The sequence below is a fragment of the Mya arenaria genome, chromosome 6 (assembly GCF_026914265.1).
Source record: "Mya arenaria isolate MELC-2E11 chromosome 6, ASM2691426v1".
Classification (NCBI taxonomy): Eukaryota; Metazoa; Mollusca; class Bivalvia; order Myida; family Myidae; genus Mya; species Mya arenaria.
This window is the reverse complement of record NC_069127.1, coordinates 1,090,339-1,111,052: the sequence shown is the minus strand read 5'-3', so window position 1 is coordinate 1,111,052 and position 20,714 is coordinate 1,090,339. Positions and strand designations below refer to the sequence as shown.

At 34.8% G+C, this 20,714-nt stretch overlaps 1 protein-coding gene across 1 annotated transcript; it reads left to right on the top strand.

Moving 5' to 3' along the window:
- Window positions 1-2,986: 2,986 nt before the first annotated feature.
- Window positions 2,987-15,564, top strand: LOC128236764 (sushi, von Willebrand factor type A, EGF and pentraxin domain-containing protein 1-like). Its single transcript, XM_052951867.1, has 18 exons — window positions 2,987-2,993; window positions 3,076-3,252; window positions 4,071-4,265; window positions 4,971-5,165; window positions 5,634-5,822; window positions 6,058-6,252; window positions 6,957-7,148; window positions 7,536-7,733; window positions 7,917-8,084; window positions 9,902-10,048; window positions 10,575-10,709; window positions 11,151-11,279; window positions 11,552-11,679; window positions 11,882-12,220; window positions 13,157-13,361; window positions 13,627-13,790; window positions 14,166-14,278; window positions 14,944-15,564. The coding sequence occupies exons 1-18, from the start codon at window positions 2,987-2,989 to the stop codon at window positions 15,185-15,187; spliced, it is 3,120 nt and encodes a 1,039-aa protein (XP_052807827.1). The 3' UTR covers window positions 15,188-15,564.
- Window positions 15,565-20,714: the final 5,150 nt, after the last annotated feature.

The following is a 20,714-nucleotide window of genomic DNA, read 5'->3' as shown; positions in this document are numbered from 1 at the left end:
CTGTCTGTCTGTCTGTCTGTCTGTCCGTCTGTCATGAAGTTTAAACTTAAATTTGAACGAAAATGTTACCACTTTGTATTGACTTGATGGCTTTAACACAAAATACACTAGTTTAAGGTCAAAACTTACTGATAATATTTCTTTAAAAAATGGTGAAAATATCAAATAATTTGTAACGAAGAAATCTCTGTAAAAGGAATCTTTTTACTTTTAACTAACCTTGACGCTAATGTGTTTCCATATATGGTTAGAGAATAGTTATTGTACCCTTCACCATAGTTATTTAAATTATAGCACTCGTTTTTTTCAATTACGAGGGTAGATGGTGACGTAGCTGATTTATACCATGTTCTCATGTATAACGCTCAATACGAATTGTGTGTATAACATGTGTTATATAATATAAACATAGCGTTGAAATCTATCCGCACGTTAGTTAAACACAGTTAAACTCCACCTACTTGTCGCCGTTTAAATTTAGGAGATAGTGTATAGACACAAATAAAAACTTTCCAATAGTCCGATATCATATGTACACGACAACACACAAATTTGGATTCTTGTCGCTGAATGGTCATATTCTTGGAGTAGTAATATAAGAATTACCTTGAACATCGGAGACCGCTGTTTAGACTTTAGACTCGCCTGAACCGACTTGCAGTATGAAGTTCAAAATCCTTGATTAATTTTTCTTTCGGTGTCTTTTAGGTGCACAACGAAACCAACCTTTATCAATCGTAAAAAGCAATTACAACATAAAAGCGTCAAATGATGTACAGATACAATTGCACATATTTGCAAGGTATAAAATAATAAAATTGCACACAATGTATTTCAAAAACAATAGTTCTCGAGGATCGTTTGCCTAAATTACACCAAAATGCACAAAGAAATACACCAAAACCCACTAACCATGTTAAGAGTCTGTTTTGACCAAAAGTTCGAACACTCCCATGTGCGTCCTTAAAAGGCGACCTCTAACACAAAATCTTGGATCCGCCCCTGAGCATTTCTAATCGAATCGAGAATCATTTCTTTTGTTTGTTCACAATATGCATTCATATACATTAATTCATCTTTTATGTTAACAACTTACAGTATGCGGCAATATTTCAACGGTAATAGACTCGTCCGCCATTCAAACTATTTACCAATACAATGTTTCTCGGTACGGCGACATCGCCTTCATACAGTGTGTTGAGGGTTATAGAATCATTGGAACCTTTGATAACAGCATAGTGTCTGCTAACATTACATGCGGTAAAGATGGTCACTGGGGTCAGTTTTTAGGATGTGAATTTAAAGGTAAGATCTGTGACAAAATGGACCTCATTATTATAAAATTTAACCGATAAATCATATTTTCTATATGACGGAACTACAGATTTATACTGATTAAACAAAATCGTCTTAAGAGTTAAGAAAATGCGTCCTGTTTGGACTATGCAAGTCATCGACCATCCCTTATCTGTCATCATAGAGTTAACACTGCGATATTGCGGTACATATTCTTAAAAAAAAATAAGGCACGTTGTATTTGATTTCAATATGGACATGTTTCGGGTTTAACGGAAAATTGAAGACTGGAAAAATACCGCTTAAATTCTATAAGCCTTATTTAAACGATAATAAAATAATCCAATCAGAAAAAGCCTTGGAGAGTCCATTATATGAAATGATTTTCCCATAGTTATATTTATATGTGTTTACTTTAGACTGTGGAAAACCAAACGTACCTTTGCATGGTTCTGTTGACATAAGCAATGGAACTGCGTACAATGATACGGCTTCATTTTCCTGCGACACCGGATATACGCTACAAGGTCATACTACCGCGACCTGCAAGAAAAACAACACATGGAACCACCTTTCTCCCAGTTGCATAATCAACGGTAATGATGCCCTATAATATATTTGAATTGGGTGTGTTTTCAGAAATTCAAAGATATTATTTAAGATTAGTACATGGTGGAGTTACACAATAAAATATTTTCTCTCCAAAGAAGAGGTTGGTGATCAGTATATTCATGCATATGTTCTTGTCTCTGATTCTTAATTGTGCAAGAATTACTCAGAGTTATCCTGTATATCACATTCACACAAAGGACAATTAGTCATATATGCCTCCTTTTTAACACATCAGTTTTCAATTATGTAGACTGTGGTAACCTAACCGACCCTAGCGACGGGAGCGTCAACATTAACAATGGCACAACATACCAGTCAATCGCCGTATACACGTGTAACACCGGATATACATTAAATGGATCCAACACGACAAACTGTTTAGCCAACAAGACATGGAGCCGTGTAATGCCCAAATGCATCATCAATGGTATTGACCATTTTGTTTAACATAGTACATTGAACGTTGGCTAGCCTTAAGTCCAGGCTAAAAAAAATATTTATACATCTTACTGTAGCTTTATTCTCAGAAAGTTTAAATTTATAATTCACCAATGATACATTAAAGCATTTGCTCACTAACTTCGTTAAAATTATAATCATGAAACTATGTTTAATCACTTAAACATTTTTACAACCCCATAGTTTTCATAATCACCAAATAGTATAAAATAAAGTGAAAAAACTTACATATTAAAAATGACTGCGTAGTTTTTTAATGGCCCTCTTAAATTGTGATATACCTGTCAAATATTACTTGACCCACGATTGGAAATATTATTCATCGTAAATTCCTTAACTTATCTTATTTATCCACATCTTGTTTGACTTTTTATAATATAATAATAGTGTGAACTAAAGTAAAACAACTTACAGTCCCATGTTGTTCTTCCAGTGTCGGTATACCGTGTTGAAGTGCCGTAGCTTTCATGATCTCCTTCTAAATATCTGTAAATTAGAAAATTGTTTGTGATAATCCTAATTATAAAATTGTTAATCCGTAGCTATTTGTATATTCACATTATGATTTGTCAAACCTCTTGTACGATTTGCAGTAAATATCTTTGAGCTATGAGAAACCATGTCAGGTAAATGATTTAAGTGTTTACTCACCCGTTGTTCTCTCGCAGTAATATTTGATATTTGTCAAAGTTTCATTTTTTATAACAGACTGCAAAGCTCCTGATCCCCTTCCACATGGTACTCATAGAAAACTAAACGGAACAACATATCTTTCTGTGGCTGTGTACACATGCCTATCCGGATACACATTTTATGGAAACAATGCAAGTCAATGCCTGGCTAATGCATCATGGAGTTTCTTGGATGCTAATTGTACGATAAAAGGTAAACCGCAAGTATATCGCTCATTACTATTAAACAGATGTTTTATGTCGGTAAATATTGGGTAAACGTTCACCGGCGGTCATTAATGATTTATTACTACAACTTTTTCTGTAAACAAAACAATAAAATATTACTGTTTTTTTTAAACAAATACATGTTTGATTTAATTGTAATACTTTAACAAAGATGTCAGATAAAAAACGTACTGGTGAAACGCAAAAAAAGTGTTTCATCAGTTAAGCCTTGATCCGCGTGCCTTTACTAACTAAGTGCAGTGCTTTAAATCATTGAAAACTTCAGGGACAAGCCAGGAAACCTAAAATCAAACCAAAATCTTATTTGAAAGCACATAGATCAAGGTCAAATAATCATTGAACAAGAGACAAAATACAATATTACAATAAGTTCATAGCTATCAAAATATGGTCATGTCCATTGCATTCTTGCGATAACAAATTTGTAAATAGCATGCGAACGTTACTAGTCATGAATGATTACCACATTAGTTTATGTAAACAAAACAATTGAAAAAGTACCGTGACTTTAACAACAAATTTATGTTAAATTATGTTTCAATATTTTAACATAGTAGTCAGATAAAACGCAGCGTGCCTTTAACAATCGCTGTGTAATAAAAACAATGAAAATTTCACGGACAATCCTGGAAACCTAATTTTTTACCAAAATCAAGTTTGAAGGCGCATGCATCAAAGCCGAAAAAATCATCAAACTAAAGTCAAAATGCATTATGACAGTTATTTTATAACAATTAAAATATCGTTTTTACATTGCATTCATGCTGTTGTTATATCGCTCAGACTGTGGCGAAGGGGCTTCATCAGCCAACGCCAACATATCTTACCCGAACGGTACGGTGTTCGAGTCGACAGCGCATGTAAGCTGTATGGACGGATACAGAATAAACGGTAGCCATGGTAACGACAACGGCACAGAAACAATTACTTGTACAGAAAATGGGACATGGTCGCAAGCTCATGGTTGCGACAGGAAAGGTTGGTTCAAAGTTTTACTTTTTACAGTTGTTCTGAAGATATTTATTATCTTACTTCTTTAAATGCATTTGTAAATTCAATCAATTTCAATTAGTCGTAATATCTGATAAAATTGTTCACCTAATCAATTGTTTATCAGCAACAACTGTATTGCGGACTGAACATGTGTTCGATATATCGTGCTTCGGCATTGAGTTTGTATCCGAAATAGTTTTAATGCTTACTCATTTGTGCACATGTAGCGCCACAAATTTATAACTGATTGTTTGTCATATTTATAAAGTGTTACACACAGATTACATATATCGTAAGGTGATTCTAAAGAATCTCATAGATCGCTTTTTTCTATGGACGTGCAATACAAACATCTTTATTTCTTATCCGTCAAACATTGCATACCTTCCTTCTATCATATAAATATTATTCAAGCTACAAATTGTGTCTTCTATTATCAGGAGGAAATAAATAATTGGGTTTGAGTTAAAATTTCGTGTTCATTGTTCATAATACGCATGAAAGGTTTATTGATAGGAAAATTAATTTTCAACTTACCATTTTGATTTCTATACAAATTGTAAGGTCAAACATATTTGCGATTTTGATTTTCGCTCATTTATATCGAAACAATGGCTAGAGCCCAATTCTTTTATGTAATGTACTTTATCTACAAGTGTTTTTCACATATTGAGTGATTGATAATTTTAGACTGCAGTAACGAAACGCATGCAGTGAACGCTGATGTGGATTTTGTGACCGGGACTTTGTTTGAATCTGTCGCTAATGTCAGCTGCATTCTGGGATACAAGATAAACGGAACTGAAGGGAATGACAATATTACAACCACCATTCAGTGTATGTCCACCGGGAACTGGTCAGGGGCGCCTGTGTGCGTTATAAAGGGTAGGTCTTTGCAAATCTGGTGAAGATTAGAGAGTTGTGCATTTACTTACAAACTCAATGTTAAAAAGTACGCTCGAATAATTGCATGACTAAAAACAAGGTGCAACTAATTTTAATTAGTTTTACATATAAATATTAATATTTTGGTCGCCTGCTTTTAAAATACAAGCAAATAATTTAATCGGACAGGGCTACTTAATAGTTCGCATGGTTGTTTGTGAGCAATATAAATGTATGATATTGAACATTTTTTTATTTTTTAATAACTGACTGAATTCCTATATTATTTCATATTTAAAAGACAAGCACAATATGTATGACTCAAATGCTACGTATGACAATGAGTTAGGGGCAATTAAAATAAGAAATCTTTAAAATGATCTTAAACGGCAAATGACAACTGACTAAAGAATTGCTTGTACGAACGGATGTTACATGCGTTTTATTCTTAATCATTGTTTTTGATAGATTGTGGTTACATAACGACATCATACGCTAACATAACATTCGGTGATACCCACTACAATGAGAACGCGACAGTTTCCTGTGATAAAGGGTATAAAGTCAATCTGACCTCTGGCAACAATGTCACGGAGGAGACAATTACTTGTCTTTCTGATGGTTATTGGTCAAACCCGAGCGGTTGTGTGAAAAAAGGTGATATCGCTTCATATCCATCGTATATTTATAAGTCTGTTACAGCCGCTTAAAATTCATATAAAGTCAAATCAGTTTTGTCTATATATAATATTTGTAAAGGTATATATGATGAACATTTTAAACGTAAAGGTGTAACTTAATATTAAAAAGTATAATCCCGTATATTGTAAAAACCGCTTATGTACTAGCGGTGTTTAATAGTATTCATTTTGTCTCTCTTTTAACTTCATAGATTGCGGGAAAAATATTTCTGTGGACAATGCAAACATTTCTTTTTTACAAACCACATTGTATACAAGTAATGCAAGCGTCACATGCTTACAAGGCCATCGTTTGAAGGGTTACAGTAATAACACTGCAACATCGGAAGTTATTCAATGTAGAGACTCTGGTGTGTGGTCGTCACCAAGAGGTTGCGAAAGAAAAGGTATGGTTCTAAAATATGTCCGTTAAGGTTTACCAGTATGCGTTAGATTTGTTCGCATTTTGTGTGAAGCTATGTATAAATGCATTATATTGATCACTGATAGCTGTGAATTACATTTAAAAGTAAAATGTTAAAGATACTCTAGCTAAAGTGACACTCGTATTCAAAATCAATGCATGCACATGTTTAACAAACACAAAGTTTGAGTGATGAACCTTTAACTACCCTCTAAATAATGTATTTATGGAAACAATCATTACTGATGACAAGATTATAACCGTGTATCTAATAGCTGAAAACAAATATTAAATGACTGGTGAGTGCTAAGAGATTTACCGTGATACGTTATCGTCTGATGAGTTGGAAATACCGTGTTTTCCGCACCTTTCTTTTAATGCAAATGAATCCATTGTTTTCGATAATTATTTATCCATTCCGTACATTTAAACAATTGTGATTGTGGTAAGAGTGCATCTTTAAACAACTAACTTGCTTCTTTTTTTCTTATTTCATTGAGGAGACAAACACAATATGATACATATTAGACAACAGTATGCTATCGGAAAAAGTGCTGCCGGAATGAACGGATGATATTTTAAGTGTTAAGTCGTGTGTTCGCTTGATTTTTACTATTTCAGTGAATGTATGCCATTCTGTATTCTTTGTATAAACATCATTGCATTCTCTATCATTGGAACATGTAGATTGTGGTAGAAACATTACAACACAGAATGCTAATGTTACGTTTCGAGATACCCACTACAATGAGGACGCGACAGTTTCCTGTGATAAAGGGTATAAAGTCAATCTGACATCTGGGAACAATGTCATGGAGGAGACGATAACTTGCAACGTTGATGGCTATTGGACAACCCCGAGCGGTTGTGTAAAGAAAGGTTATATTGTTTGTGCTCATGATCACAAACTAAACGCTCATATATTTTTTAATGCATTCCTTTCGCTTTGTGATCATAGGAAACATATCAATACTTATGTGAATAACTACAGAAACAAGCTCAGTAGCCAAAAGTTAAAACATAAACCCCTTTTAATGGCACAGGGTTAATGCCAAAGAACACAAAAACAAAAACAATAACAAACAAGAAATATGGAACAATATGAATTGTTGTTTGTTAATGCTCATATTGTACTAGATAATGTGAATGCTACATTCGTCTATGTTTGTCTTTATACCATAATGTATACAAACCTTCAAGTATATTGCAAGATTCACTTGTGTTCTTTCGAATATAAGTTATGCTATGATTTCGTTCACATCGTAGATTGTGGTATGAACATATCGGTGGAAAATGCGGAAAACATTACTTTTCAAAACTCGACATTGTTTCAATATAATGCAACCATCATCTGCAAGCAAGGTTACCGTTTGAAGGGTAAAAACAATAACAATTCAACCACGGAAGTTATTCGATGTGTGGACACTGGCTTATGGACGTCGCCAAGCGGTTGCGAAGAAAGAGGTAATGATCATTTTTGAAAAAAAATACGATTGTTTTAATCAAATGTTTAGACGTAAATTATTGAACATTCAATAATTATGAACACTGCAAAACTTTGCAAATGGTTTGTTAACACTACTATTTAGTTCAAATAATAGTATATCATGTATCAATGCCTGGTTATTTATTGGGTTTTTTTTCAAGACTGTCGGGACCCACCTACTTCCAATCACAGTTCAAGGCAATATAATTCTACAACGTACGGGAGTAAGGCTATTTTCAAGTGTGACAGTGGATATCACACAGGGAACAACAAAACTCTTACCTGTAACAGTTCCGGACATTGGAACACAACCGTACCTAATTGTACAGGTAGGTAGAATATACAACCTTGCCTAAGATTTATGAATTCTTTAGATATCAATGAAATATACATTTCAAACATATCAAACAGTAGGGACGATTAATATCTGTTATAATCTGTTAATTGAAGTTACTGAATTAATTGTTTTATTTCAATACAAAGGTAACTTAATATTGTTCATGTGCGCATAATAAACAGCAATGACCAATGGAGCAAAAACGTAGGCTTATCATAGGATGTTCTCTTAGTTAACACTGCACGAGATATCAGTAACCGATGTAGCGAAAAAGTTGGCTTATCAGATGTTGTTACCGTAGTACACATTACACGAGTTAACAGAAACCAGGGTAGCGAAAAAGTTGGCTTATCAGAGGACGTTACCGTAGTTAACACTACACTAGTGAACAGTAACCACTGTAGCGAAAAAGTAGGCTTATCACAAGATGTTCCCGTAGTTTTGACTACACTAGTGAACAGTAACCACTGTAGCGAAAAAGTAGTCTTATCAGAAGATGTTACCGTAGTTTTGACTACACTAGTGAACAGTAACCACTGTAGCGAAACAGTAGTCTCATTAGAAGATGTTCCCGTAGTTTTGACTACACTTGTGAACAGTAACCACTGTAGCGAAAAAGTAGGCTTATCACAAGATGTTCCCGTAGTTTTGACTCCACTAGTGAACAGTAACCACTGTAGCGAAAAAGTAGTCTTATCAGAAGATGTTCCCGTAGTTTACACAACATTAGTAAACAGTAACCACTGTAGCGAAAAAGTAGTCTTATCAGAAGATGTTCCCGTAGTTTTGACTACACTAGTGAACAGTAACCACTGTAGCGAAAAAGTAGTCTTATCAGAAGATGTTCCCGTAGTTTTGACTACACTTGTGAACAGTAACCACTGTAGCGAAAAAGTAGTCTTATCAGAAGATGTTCCCGTAGTTTTGACTACACTAGTGAACAGTAACACTGTAGCGAAAAAGTAGTCTTATCAGAAGATGTTACCGTAGTTTTGACTACACTAGTGAACAGTAACCACTGTAGCGAAAAAGTAGTCTTATCACAAGATGTTCCCGTAGTTTACACTGCATTAGTAAACAGTAACCACTGTAGCGAAAAAGTAGTCTTATCAGAAGATGTCCCCGTAGTTTTGACTACACTAGTGAACAGTAACCACTGTAGCGAAAAAGTAGTCTTATCAGAAGATGTTCCCGTAGTTTTGACTACACTTGTGAACAGTAACCACTGTAGCGAAAAAGTAGTCTTATCAGAAGATGTTTCCGTAGTTTTGACTACACTAGTGAACAGTAACCACTGTAGCGAAAAAGTAGTCTTATCAGAAAATGTTCCCGTAGTTTATACTACATTATTAAACAGTAACCACTGTAGCGAAAAAGTAGTCTTATCAGAAGATGTTCCCGTAGTATACACTACATTAGTAAACAGTAACCACTGTAGCGAAAAAGTAGTCTTATCAGAAGATGTTCCCGTAGTTTATACTACATTAGTAAACAGTAACCACTGTAGCGAAAAAGTAGTCTTATCAGAAGATGTTCCCGTAGTATACACTACATTAGTAAACAGTAACCACTGTAGCGAAAAAGTAGTCTTATCAGAAGATGTTCCCGTAGTTTTGACTACATTAGTGAACAGTAACCACTGTAGCGAAAAAGTAGTCTTATCACAAGATGTTCCCGTAGTTTACTCTAAATGGGTAAACAGTAACCAATGTAGCGAAAAAGTAGGCTTTTCAGAGGACGTTCCCGTAGTTAACACTCGCCGAGTTACATTATTGTTTTCTCACTATACATTTCATATTGTGTTTAAAGATATTGACGAGTGTACCGAAAAGAACACGTGCCACCGTAACGCCAATTGCACAAACAACATCGGAAGCTACATGTGTCTTTGCAAGAATGGATATGACGACATGGCCACTTCAAACTCGTATGATTCTATCGGCCGGGACTGCCAAGGTCGCTAATTTTGTTTTCTTTTTCTCGCTCACGTTTTTGTAAAATGCACCTTTTTCGTTTGGCTAAATTAAGTGTCGAATATCCGATGTTTATCCAATGAATGCAACATTTTTTTTATATTTGTAGATAAACAATAAACTTATGAAATGTGTTAGATGTCATTTATGTCTTGGTTTGCCCATGTAGGTTTCAACGTATCATTTGTGTTACACTGGGAAATACAGTTAAAGCCTAGTATCCATAAAATCCTGTTAGAGACCATGTAAATGTACATGCATATGTAACAAACATACAGCGTGCGAAACAATATAGACAGATCAAACATGCATAAAAACTATATTGACTAATATATGAGCACGTTAACGCCTTGGAGCGATCATCGAAAGAAAAGTTCACTTGGGGAGGGAAGGGGGGGGGTGAGGGGATAAACCTCGTTTATGATTACTCCCAATCACACTTGTACCAGCATTTATCAAAAAATGCAAACTTCTCTGGCCTTATTCTAACTTTAAATTATTTCGCTCAGACCACAACGAGTGTCTAGACCCTAAAGGCACCCACTGCATGTACAGCCGAAACCAGACTCAATGGTGCACGAACCTGGATCCCGGCTATTACTGCAGGTGTAATCCTGGATGGAAGGGAACCAACTGTGAAACAAGTATGAACGCAATTGTAAATTACATTTCTACCACTGCCGTCATATTTCTAAGCCCTTTAAAACACTGTATTCACACGTTATGTTTCATGAATAAAATTAATACTAGTAATAATATTCATATTATAATATTAAATAATGTTTCCAATATTAAAACAACCTCAAATTAATCAGTGAAAACATCAGGCTTGAGGGACTAAGATTCATAGTAACGTATTAGAAACGTTTACGTAAAACAAAGGTGACCAATAAAGTATGTTTTGGAATGTTTTTACATAATTCAAAATTTTCAAATTAGTGCTAAAAGAAAAGCCTAAAGGTTATAAAATACATTTAGTGTTGGCCATTTTTATTTACTTGTATTTAGTATCATCGGATCGTCAATCTTACCCGTGTTTCACATTAAGCCGTGCTATAACTTGTTTGTCTCTGTAATGTTTCAAGATGTAGATGAGTGCACTGAAGTGACCCAGCCGTGCGGCCACAATGCCACGTGCAAAGATGGTTATGGAACCTACTACTGCAAATGTGACAGGAATTTCCCCCAAGGAGATCCATTTGTTGGATGCTTCAGTAGGCGTTTATTTAATTATATAAATGATTTTGTTTTAAACAAAATATGTTGTAAGAATAAAATCCGGTCATCTCTTTATGCATTATAATTGTTCATCGCCCTTTTCCACATTCCCACGTTCCCTGTTCGCATTGATTATGTGTGCGATCTTACTATGGATGTGACATTGACATACCTTCAAACTGTCACGGAAACTATATGTCAGCATGATGCATGCCAGTCGTATTCGATTATCGCTTAATTTATAAAACACATATGTCTATATCTCCAGAACCGGTCATGTTGGACTTCGAAAAGACGCATGAAGTATGTGCCCATGGTGATAACGAAATTTTGGACCCCATAAATATTCCATATGGTCGTTTCCCATATCTCGGAAAGTACTTTGACGTATTCCGGGTACGTATTATAAATAATGCAATCGGTGTTTATCCGAAAGGTGTTTAAGAGTATCAAAGTATTATCGTCATTCAAAGAAAATCCATTTTGCTATTGTATGTAATGCAACGAGAGCTGATTGATTACAATTAAGTTTTTTTAATAACGTTGTCACTCGATTATTATTTTAATGTCTGAAATGACTATGTTTTTAATCCTAAAGCCGAATTTGAATGGATTCCTTGCCCTAAACTATCCGCCATTGTATGAGCGATACGGCGCCGAGAATTCCACATTGTGGGAGAAATACGTGGACAACCACATTGTAATTGCTCCTCTATGGACAAACATTGACACTCGCAACATAACGGGCGCCGGACTGTGCGTTCACGTTCTGTCAAACAAGACTGCAGACGCAAAGGACATGAAGAAAATTGAGGATTTAGTGCAGCAATACACTAACCGGTCAGACTTCAGCGTGAATGTTGCCATAGCATTGACCTGGAGAAATGCCACCATACACTCACCCTACATGCCGGGATATGAGCTTTTTAAACAGCAGGTAAACTATTGCTTGTCAAATGCCGATAAAGCGCGTGTACCTTTTCCTTTTAAAATAAATTATTTACGTTTGGATTTGGGTCAGAAGGATCGCTCAACAACTCCAGTGAATTCATTCCCGTTATTCGATGTTGTTTTCAAGGCAGTGGCCAGTCTTATGTTGACCAAAGAATACTGTTATTGATTGATTAGAAAAGTTAAAGCTACATGGACAAGCATAAATGCTAAACCACTAACGAAATCCCTGTTGGAAGGCTATTTTCCACCAAATGTAGAGGTTTTGCGTCATATATTTCATTGAACGTGCCATGGTGATAAGGCATGATTTTATTCCTATTGCTAAATGCAAAATTAACATCGGTGTTTCCAGCGAGTATGGATGAGTAGTGGGTTATTGTTTTGTTTTTTGGGCGTGCTAGTGCCATTCGAGTTGTCAACAGACGGACAATGCATCTACCTGCTCCATAAATGTCGGTGCTTATAGAACCTGTCAGTTGCAGGCGGAAGTGCTAACGAACGGTCAGTCCACGTAAATACTTCTTTCACGTCGAGGTTTTTACAGCCTGTCGATGTAGGCGATTGTGCTAACGGACGACCTATACAAGTACCTATTTTTTTATATGTCGGTGTTTTCAGAACCTGTCGATGCAGGCGATTGTGTTAACGGACAGTTTGTGCACGTAGCTGCTCCTTATATGTCGATGTTTAATACCGCCTGTCGATGCAGGCGATTGTGTAAACGGACAGTTTGTGCACATACCTGATCGTTAAATGCCGATGTTTTCAAAACCTTTCGATGTAGGTGATTTTGGAAACGGGTAGGCTATACACGTACACACTCTTTAAATGTCGATGTTTCCAGAACCTGTCTATGCAGGCGATTTTGGAAACGGACAGTCAGTACTCGTACATACTCTTTATACGTCGATGTTTTCAGAACCTGTCGATGCAGGCAATTGTAGTAACGGATAGTCTGTACACGTTTCTGCTGTTTAACTATGATCAAGAGCAGTTCAGTATCCAACCCGACAGCTATACGCCAGTTGCCGCTGGATATACCTATCCCGGGAACTTTTCCGGCAAAATTCTTGCCAACAGGAGCAACTTCACGAACCTTAAGAACGGCTCGAATGTCTCCCCAGGTCCGTTTGATTTATCAATACAATGGTACATTAAAAGTCATGATTTTGGCCAGTATTACTTATTCTCATAGGTATTTTCACAATTGTAGATGACCTCAAATAATTTTGGTAGTGTTTTAATTTGATTAATTGAGTAATACTTCATTAATTTAATAACTTACAGAATGATTATAGTGTACTTTGTATATTCCTGTCGTTTATTTTCGATACAGCACAAGACGCACATTTGTAAATCATCCTACCTTACTTACTTTTACAATTTCAGCTGTCAAAGGCCGTTGGCTGCATAACGTCACGTACATCACTGACGACATGTGGGACGAAGTGAGATGCCGGAAGTTCCACGAGAACCAAGACTTGAAAAGATGGACACGAGAACAGCTTAAAAACTCATATCCGTGTCCTTGTTACGAACAAGACATGAAAGAGGTAACGGAATATCATAAACCGATTAATATATGAACTATAAATGGTCCAAATAACATTTATTGGAGATGGCATTAGTTTGGTTAATCATCAGACAAACTTTGATTGCTCTTTTGTTTACTCTTTTACTTCGTTCATTTGTCATATGATAACAGGAAATATTTTATTAAAATGAAAGATTCAAACGAAACGAAATAATTACGTTTTAAGTCAATGAAAACGATATTTTGTTTTATTCTAAAATTGAAAGGTTGTATCATGTGTTGATATGCGAAACATTTTAACTCGGACCGATTGAAACATCTTTCTCCTGTCTCATGCTATTTTATCGGCCTTTATATACGACGTATGTTTGTAATAAATACGTTTAATTTGAAGGACTACACCTTCAAACAAAATGACAGTCTTTGGACGAACAGGGACCAGTATACCCACTGTTACGAGTCTTGGTTCTTCAATCCATACGACATCAAACAGCGCTGCTGCTATCGGTATTTAATCGACTCTCTTACTGGTAGTATTCACAATTACATTGGCTGTGCAAGCACGCGTGCACTTTGGGCAGAAGTACACAACTTTGTACCTTTAATCTTTGGTAACCTGAAGATTACTGCAGAATATTGATGAACAATCTAGTAATTATATTTAGTTTAAGATCAGACAAGATAAGAAAAGAGTATACGATGTAAACCATTTAACATAATCTCGTTTGAGAAGCTCGTGTAATCTTTCAACCGATTGTACATTTTTGCGTTCAGAATATGAATTAAAAAGACATATAAAAGCAATGGCAAAGTGTTCGACATATGATTATAACGAAGTAATTCAATGCAATATATATACTGATGCATGGATATATGAAATAATTTAAACAGTGGATAAACACGGCTTGTAGTGTTCACAATGTACCATGTTGAAGAGTGTTTACTGTTTCGTCTATATATTATAATTATCACCTATATCGGCGCGGTAACAAGAAGGCGAACTATACCCATACAGTTACTTAATTAAGGCCTTGCCTAAATCGTACAACACAATAACGTCACCCATATGCGCTGAAGCATGTCAATAAATCAGCTTGCTGGTGCAGTATCTTCTTAACAAATCATAATATGCTGCAAACCGTCGTAACATGGCATTACCTAACATGTTTCAGATTCGGCGAATTGCGTAAGGAATATCCCTTCGCAATAGGAGCCGAGTACAATAACCTTAATAATTTGATTCTGGAGGCCGGTTTTCGACAGTGCTGCTCAGCGGTAAACAGCCAGCGGTACTGTCACCTTTACTATGACGTCAACCCGCCCGACGACTGTTCAAGCTGGTCCCCCGACGACGAAGGCGTTGTAAAACGCGCTGTTCGCAAAGTCATGGAATTTGTTGGACTGTCTAAGGCATAGTCTTTCTGAATACAGACTATAAAGTTTGTATGCGTGGACATTTAATTATATTATAAAAGTCATGAATATTTGTGAATATTATATTAAAACTGACTTGTGTTGTAAATATGTTATACGATGTTTAAAAATATAGTGTTTTCTTTAATTGGATGACAATTTCAGCGATACCCAAGGCCAATTATGTTTGGCAAATGCTAAAGACAAATAACCTTTAATCTTTTTTAAAGGATAAAGCTTGTGATATTTACAAATTCGCTAATGGTTTCGACAATGTTTGTATAATGCTTTTGATGAATGTGTATGCTCGTTCGTGTTTTTTTTAATTATGCTTTGTTTTTAAAGTATGCTTTGTAAATAAATGTGATTTATGTTTTTGAAAAAATACAAATAAGGCGTTTTTGTGGCATCTGATCATCGAACTATGACACGAACTAATTTGGTACATACCGTATATAAGAGCTATCAAAGAGAATGTTGACCTTCCACGCCTACCAGTTCATATACAGGACAGATATTAGTATATCAACGTAAGAGTCTTCTACATCATTATGTGGTCGTATTGAGCAGGGATGATAACCCTAGCAGGTTTTGAGATATTCAAATGTGTCCAGTTTTGTAATGTAAATTTATTTATCCTATAATGGAAAACTAACTACAATGTGGTTCAGAATTCTTTTTAAAAAGTTTAAAGATTTGTCTACTGGTATATGGAATGTACTTTTTTATAATAGATAAAAAAACACTGTTTTTAATAGAACCATAATAAAGAGTTGCACGCGTTGCATGCGTAGAACATGAACTGTATACTCCGAAAAAAGAAAAACAGCAACATCACAGCTTGTTTTTGAAAGCAGAGATATCCATATGACGTTTTGATTGGTTTAATTGGAATTGGCTGTATTTTCCTGTTCACAGCCTTATGGCGTCATACTACACTTTAATGTTTGGTATGATTGAGCAGCATTCCATGAGTGGTTCAATATGTATCAGAAAAGACAGATGTTCCCAATGAGTGTTTACAATTGTTACCAAGCCAAATGGAAGTATACCGTTCTTAACTTAGCTGAAAGGCCCGTGCCACAAACTCAAGATCTCTCAATTTAATTTTTCAATTATTTGATATCTACATTCGGCTGGAAATTGCAGTCACTTGCAGCTCATGTTTTCTTATGGTGTTTAAATGTACAGCTTTTTTGGGATTTTGTTTTGTTTTCAGCATTTTACTCAAATGAGTTAAACATAACAAAGCATTAAAACTACTCGTTTCAATATGCATCTCCAAGTCTATATTCTATTATCTAGATTGTACCCCGTTATTGTCCTGGTGCCACACGATATGGTCATGCCAAAATACAACCAATGGGCTGCCAATCAGCATTTTGCATGTCATCAGTTGTTTATTAACTCTCATTCTCGATCATGCCAGACCACTAAATCACCTGGTGCGAATACAATTTTAGCATTTATTTCTTCGATTCACCACAAAACTAACGTTAAATATGTAATCTTGGTCAAGTTCAGGTAGTGTGGAGTCGCAAAAATCACAATACTTATGTCGATAAACAGAAGCATTTGTCCCAACACTCACCTCAAAACAAAACAAAAACACACCATATGCGCTAACAAAATTATTTTGACAACAGCAGATACATTTGGTCACAACGAACACTCTCATAGACATATATTTAACATTAAATTCTATTGAATACTATACTTTTCTATAATTTCAAAAAGCTAACACAGATTTTGAATGTGTTTCATTGTTATTTCGATAAACATAATTATTGACATTTATTAATCACTCATTACAAATTGGCCAGTATGAGTTTCCGGCGTTATGATTGTCTACAAAACTCGCCAAATACAGAATATGGGAAATAGGTCAATTTAATTGGGTGTCGACACTCGCACATAACTGAGAAATATGCTGGATATTATTTTAAAAGGCAGCCATTTTTATTTTCCGTGTAACCGTTTGTTTTAAAAATTATGTTTCTCGTTTAAAACAGATTTGGTATTATTATCCTATAAAATACTTCAACCACGTTGTACGGTGTAAAATTAATTTCTACGATAATTATCTATTAAAACCCAATGGCCGAGGAAAGGCGACGATATTGAACTTTTGGCAAACGATTTACGAATTAAAGACAAAAAGGCATGCTTCCTTAGGTTGTACAGTGCTTATTTCATATTTAATGTCATTAATAGAATGCATTACAAATTCAGCAAAGTCATGTACAGATAAGCTCATACCATGAATAAGTATGGGATATATAAGCTTCAATATAAACTTCAGGTTAGTTGTTAGAATGTTTTTAATCAAAATATTGTACCATACGTAATAGTTAATAAGAAGTACATATAGCTTAGTTTATTTAATATTTACCGAGTTATATGTCCTATATCAGCAGTATTTGCCTTTGGTCTTCGGGCTCGGGCCGATACATCTAACCTCAGACAAATAACTGGGCAAATTTGAAATCATCTAATAAAAAACATTATAATATCACCTAGAAAACTGAGCATGTCACAGGGATACTTTTGGAATATACATCAGATTATCATGGATTTGTTAAAAAAATAAGATCGGATATTATACGCAACATGTGCTTTGCTAAACTGGTGATACAAAGGCAATTGTGTGTGTGTGTATCTGTTTATTCTTAATGATTTAACAAAACAAGACGATTGATTATAAACTCAATTAAGGTACAAATAAATCATCAGACGTTTCCGAAAACCCTATCAATTTCATATGACTTTGTAACATTGTATTTGTCTTAAGCTATCAGCACCGCTCTTTTCTTCTCTTTACATTTCTGCTTACTTTATCTTCATTAAGGTTTTATGTAATCACTATGAAAAATAACAGCTGAACATTGCAGATCTTTCCTCTCATTGTTACATGAATCCTAGCATAGCATGATAATATTATAGTTATGTATCTAGCATTCATAAGCTTTCTATCATTTTCCCAACGTTACACCTAAGTTAATTAATTATCAGGTTTTAATGAACTCCTTCTATACCTTTTACTCTTTTCCATTCATCTCGGACAATTTATTCTTCTATATTCCTTCATCAACAGTAATTACTAAGTTAGTTAATACTAAAACCTCCTGATTTTTTTAATTCAATTCATTTGTCGTTTTCCCATGGAGTGTCGCATTTTAACATCATCTGTCATGATGTTAAATTTTACATTCCATCATTATGTCTCTTTATAATCTTTCTTTTTGATCCACGGTCTCGCAATTTACCAGTATTGATGTTAGCGGTTATCGTTGTTTAAGTATATCATCGGTTAGTTATCGCTGCCTTTAAAATGTTATCAATGCTACAAAATATATGTAACTTGTTTAAGAACTAACTTCTAAAAGGGTTGATTTATCTGTGATGATTTTGGGTACACTAAGTACCTCGGACCCTTAACAATATCAATATGTTGATACGCACTCTTAAGATTACGTCAAATACCTGGTTTAAAATGATAATAAGCTATTTTTATTATCTTATTAAACTTAAAACAAGTACCAATGTTAATGTATATTTGCCTTTTATCTAGTACGAGTCTTGGTTTTCCGGTATTCTCGTGCGCCAAAATTATATAATTTACAATTATAGGTCTTCGTTAATATTGTAAACAACACATTTTTCTACTTAATAATTAATATGTTCGCATACAAAACCCGCGTTTTCGACAGCAGACATATTGTTCTTTTAATTCCAACTTTTATAGACAATGTTTTAAAATGCAATTTTTAACAATGTTATTCAGCATATATTATAATGGAGTCTCAAGAAACCTCACGCCATTTTAAAGCATGTTGTTAAACTCTCCCTGCTGACTATCTCATTAAAATCATATCGTGACTTTCACTACATGGGATCGACCTGCCGTTGAACTTATATCAACGGATTTAGTTCAGAAAAGATAATTAGTCTGGACTAGTCATTGTTCAATGACCAATTACCTTGCAATTAAGACACAGCCCGTGCTTTCGAGCTGTCGCTAATGTTATGGCTTCCGGCGTTGAATATAACCCTTGCCAACATGGTTGGTTTCCCGGAAATGCGCTGGTATGGACCCTTATTTTTGCAATCATGATGTGCTCCTGAAAAAACCGTCGCTGACTAAAAACCACCAAACAACGTCTCTCTGCCACGTGAAATAGCACCCCGTATCAAAAGTGACCGAAGTAAATAACTGAAGGTGTAACGCGGAAAATTATTTTCAACATACAGAAGTCTTCCTTCGGACAGTTTTAAACAAATCAGCCACTATGTCAAAGCCTTGTTTACATCCCAAGACCATAGTGTTTGCCCTTATATACTTTTAAATGTATGATATATTACTCTTAGATTGATTACGTTGTAGTTATTCACCTTTTAAAACGTAAAAAGCAACTAGATATTTCATGGTAAATAATTCTTCCTTTTAACGACAATTTGTCAACGCCAATTTATACGTTTTTATTCTATTATATTGTGCGATAAGTTCAAAAGAAATAGAGAATATTTACTGGTTCAAGATTGAAAAGTATTTCAGTGTTTTACTCAGTAATTACAGGAAGCAATATATGCGCAAATGCTGCAGCTATATACGTTCATCGCCTTACAACAAAATAAACATAATGTCTTGACGTAACTTTAATAATTAACCAGGAAAGGTAAACGCGACGTTATGTCTGTTAAGCCATTTGGGGATCTAGAAGTAGATTCAACATGATATTTGTAACTGAAAGCAGTACAGAAAACTGCATAATTAAACACTAAAGCGTGCAAAAACATGGTACGTTTAAGTTACAAAACCTATTACTGTATGGTCATATGATCCTGTCTGAAACTTGTCTCTCTTTGTTTGCCCATCTTTACGATAAAGTTTATCCATTAGTTCTATATTGATTCCTAAATTGTCAATTGGCTCTTATGTTATCGTTCGTGATTTGTGTATTTAGATGATAAAAACATTTGAAACATTTTTTTATCGAACAGACTTCGATTTTTTTTAAGATAATGCCGAACTTTTCAATAAATGCGAAAAATATTTTATTTTGTTTGTGATAGAATAGGATTGAAGGTCGATTTAATGGATGCACTAATGCAGTACCTGGTATTGCTAATATGGTTTTCAACATTTGCCATTTCGTCGAGTAAGTAATACCACACTTTAGGGACTATGTTACAAAAAAATCGGATATTTTAAATGCAGATTTTGTTCGTAACCACTTTTTAAACAGTCGTTATTTTTATTATTTCACATAAATAAGGATCATATTCAAAATATTCTATATCTAAACATTGTATAGGAGAAACATCAAAGATGGGTAGTTTAGGGAGGATATTTAAATTTTCGGTTATTGAGCTTGTTTCTGTAGTTTTCATATACATATTCAATTATTTATGGAAGGAAAGCTTAGCGTCTGCACGCGATTCTATTATTAGGGTGCCATATTTACGACTCATTTCGTCTCATTTCGTACATTATTTTAATCAAACCCATATAGCGGTCATACCGAATGCT

Coding starts and splice junctions, on each gene's coding strand:
- LOC128236764 (XM_052951867.1), top strand. Junction 4,266..4,970: donor TCATGGTTGCGACAGGAAAG/GTTGGTTCAAAG, acceptor TGATAATTTTAG/ACTGCAGTAACGAAACGCAT. Junction 14,279..14,943: donor AAACAGCGCTGCTGCTATCG/GTATTTAATCGA, acceptor AACATGTTTCAG/ATTCGGCGAATTGCGTAAGG.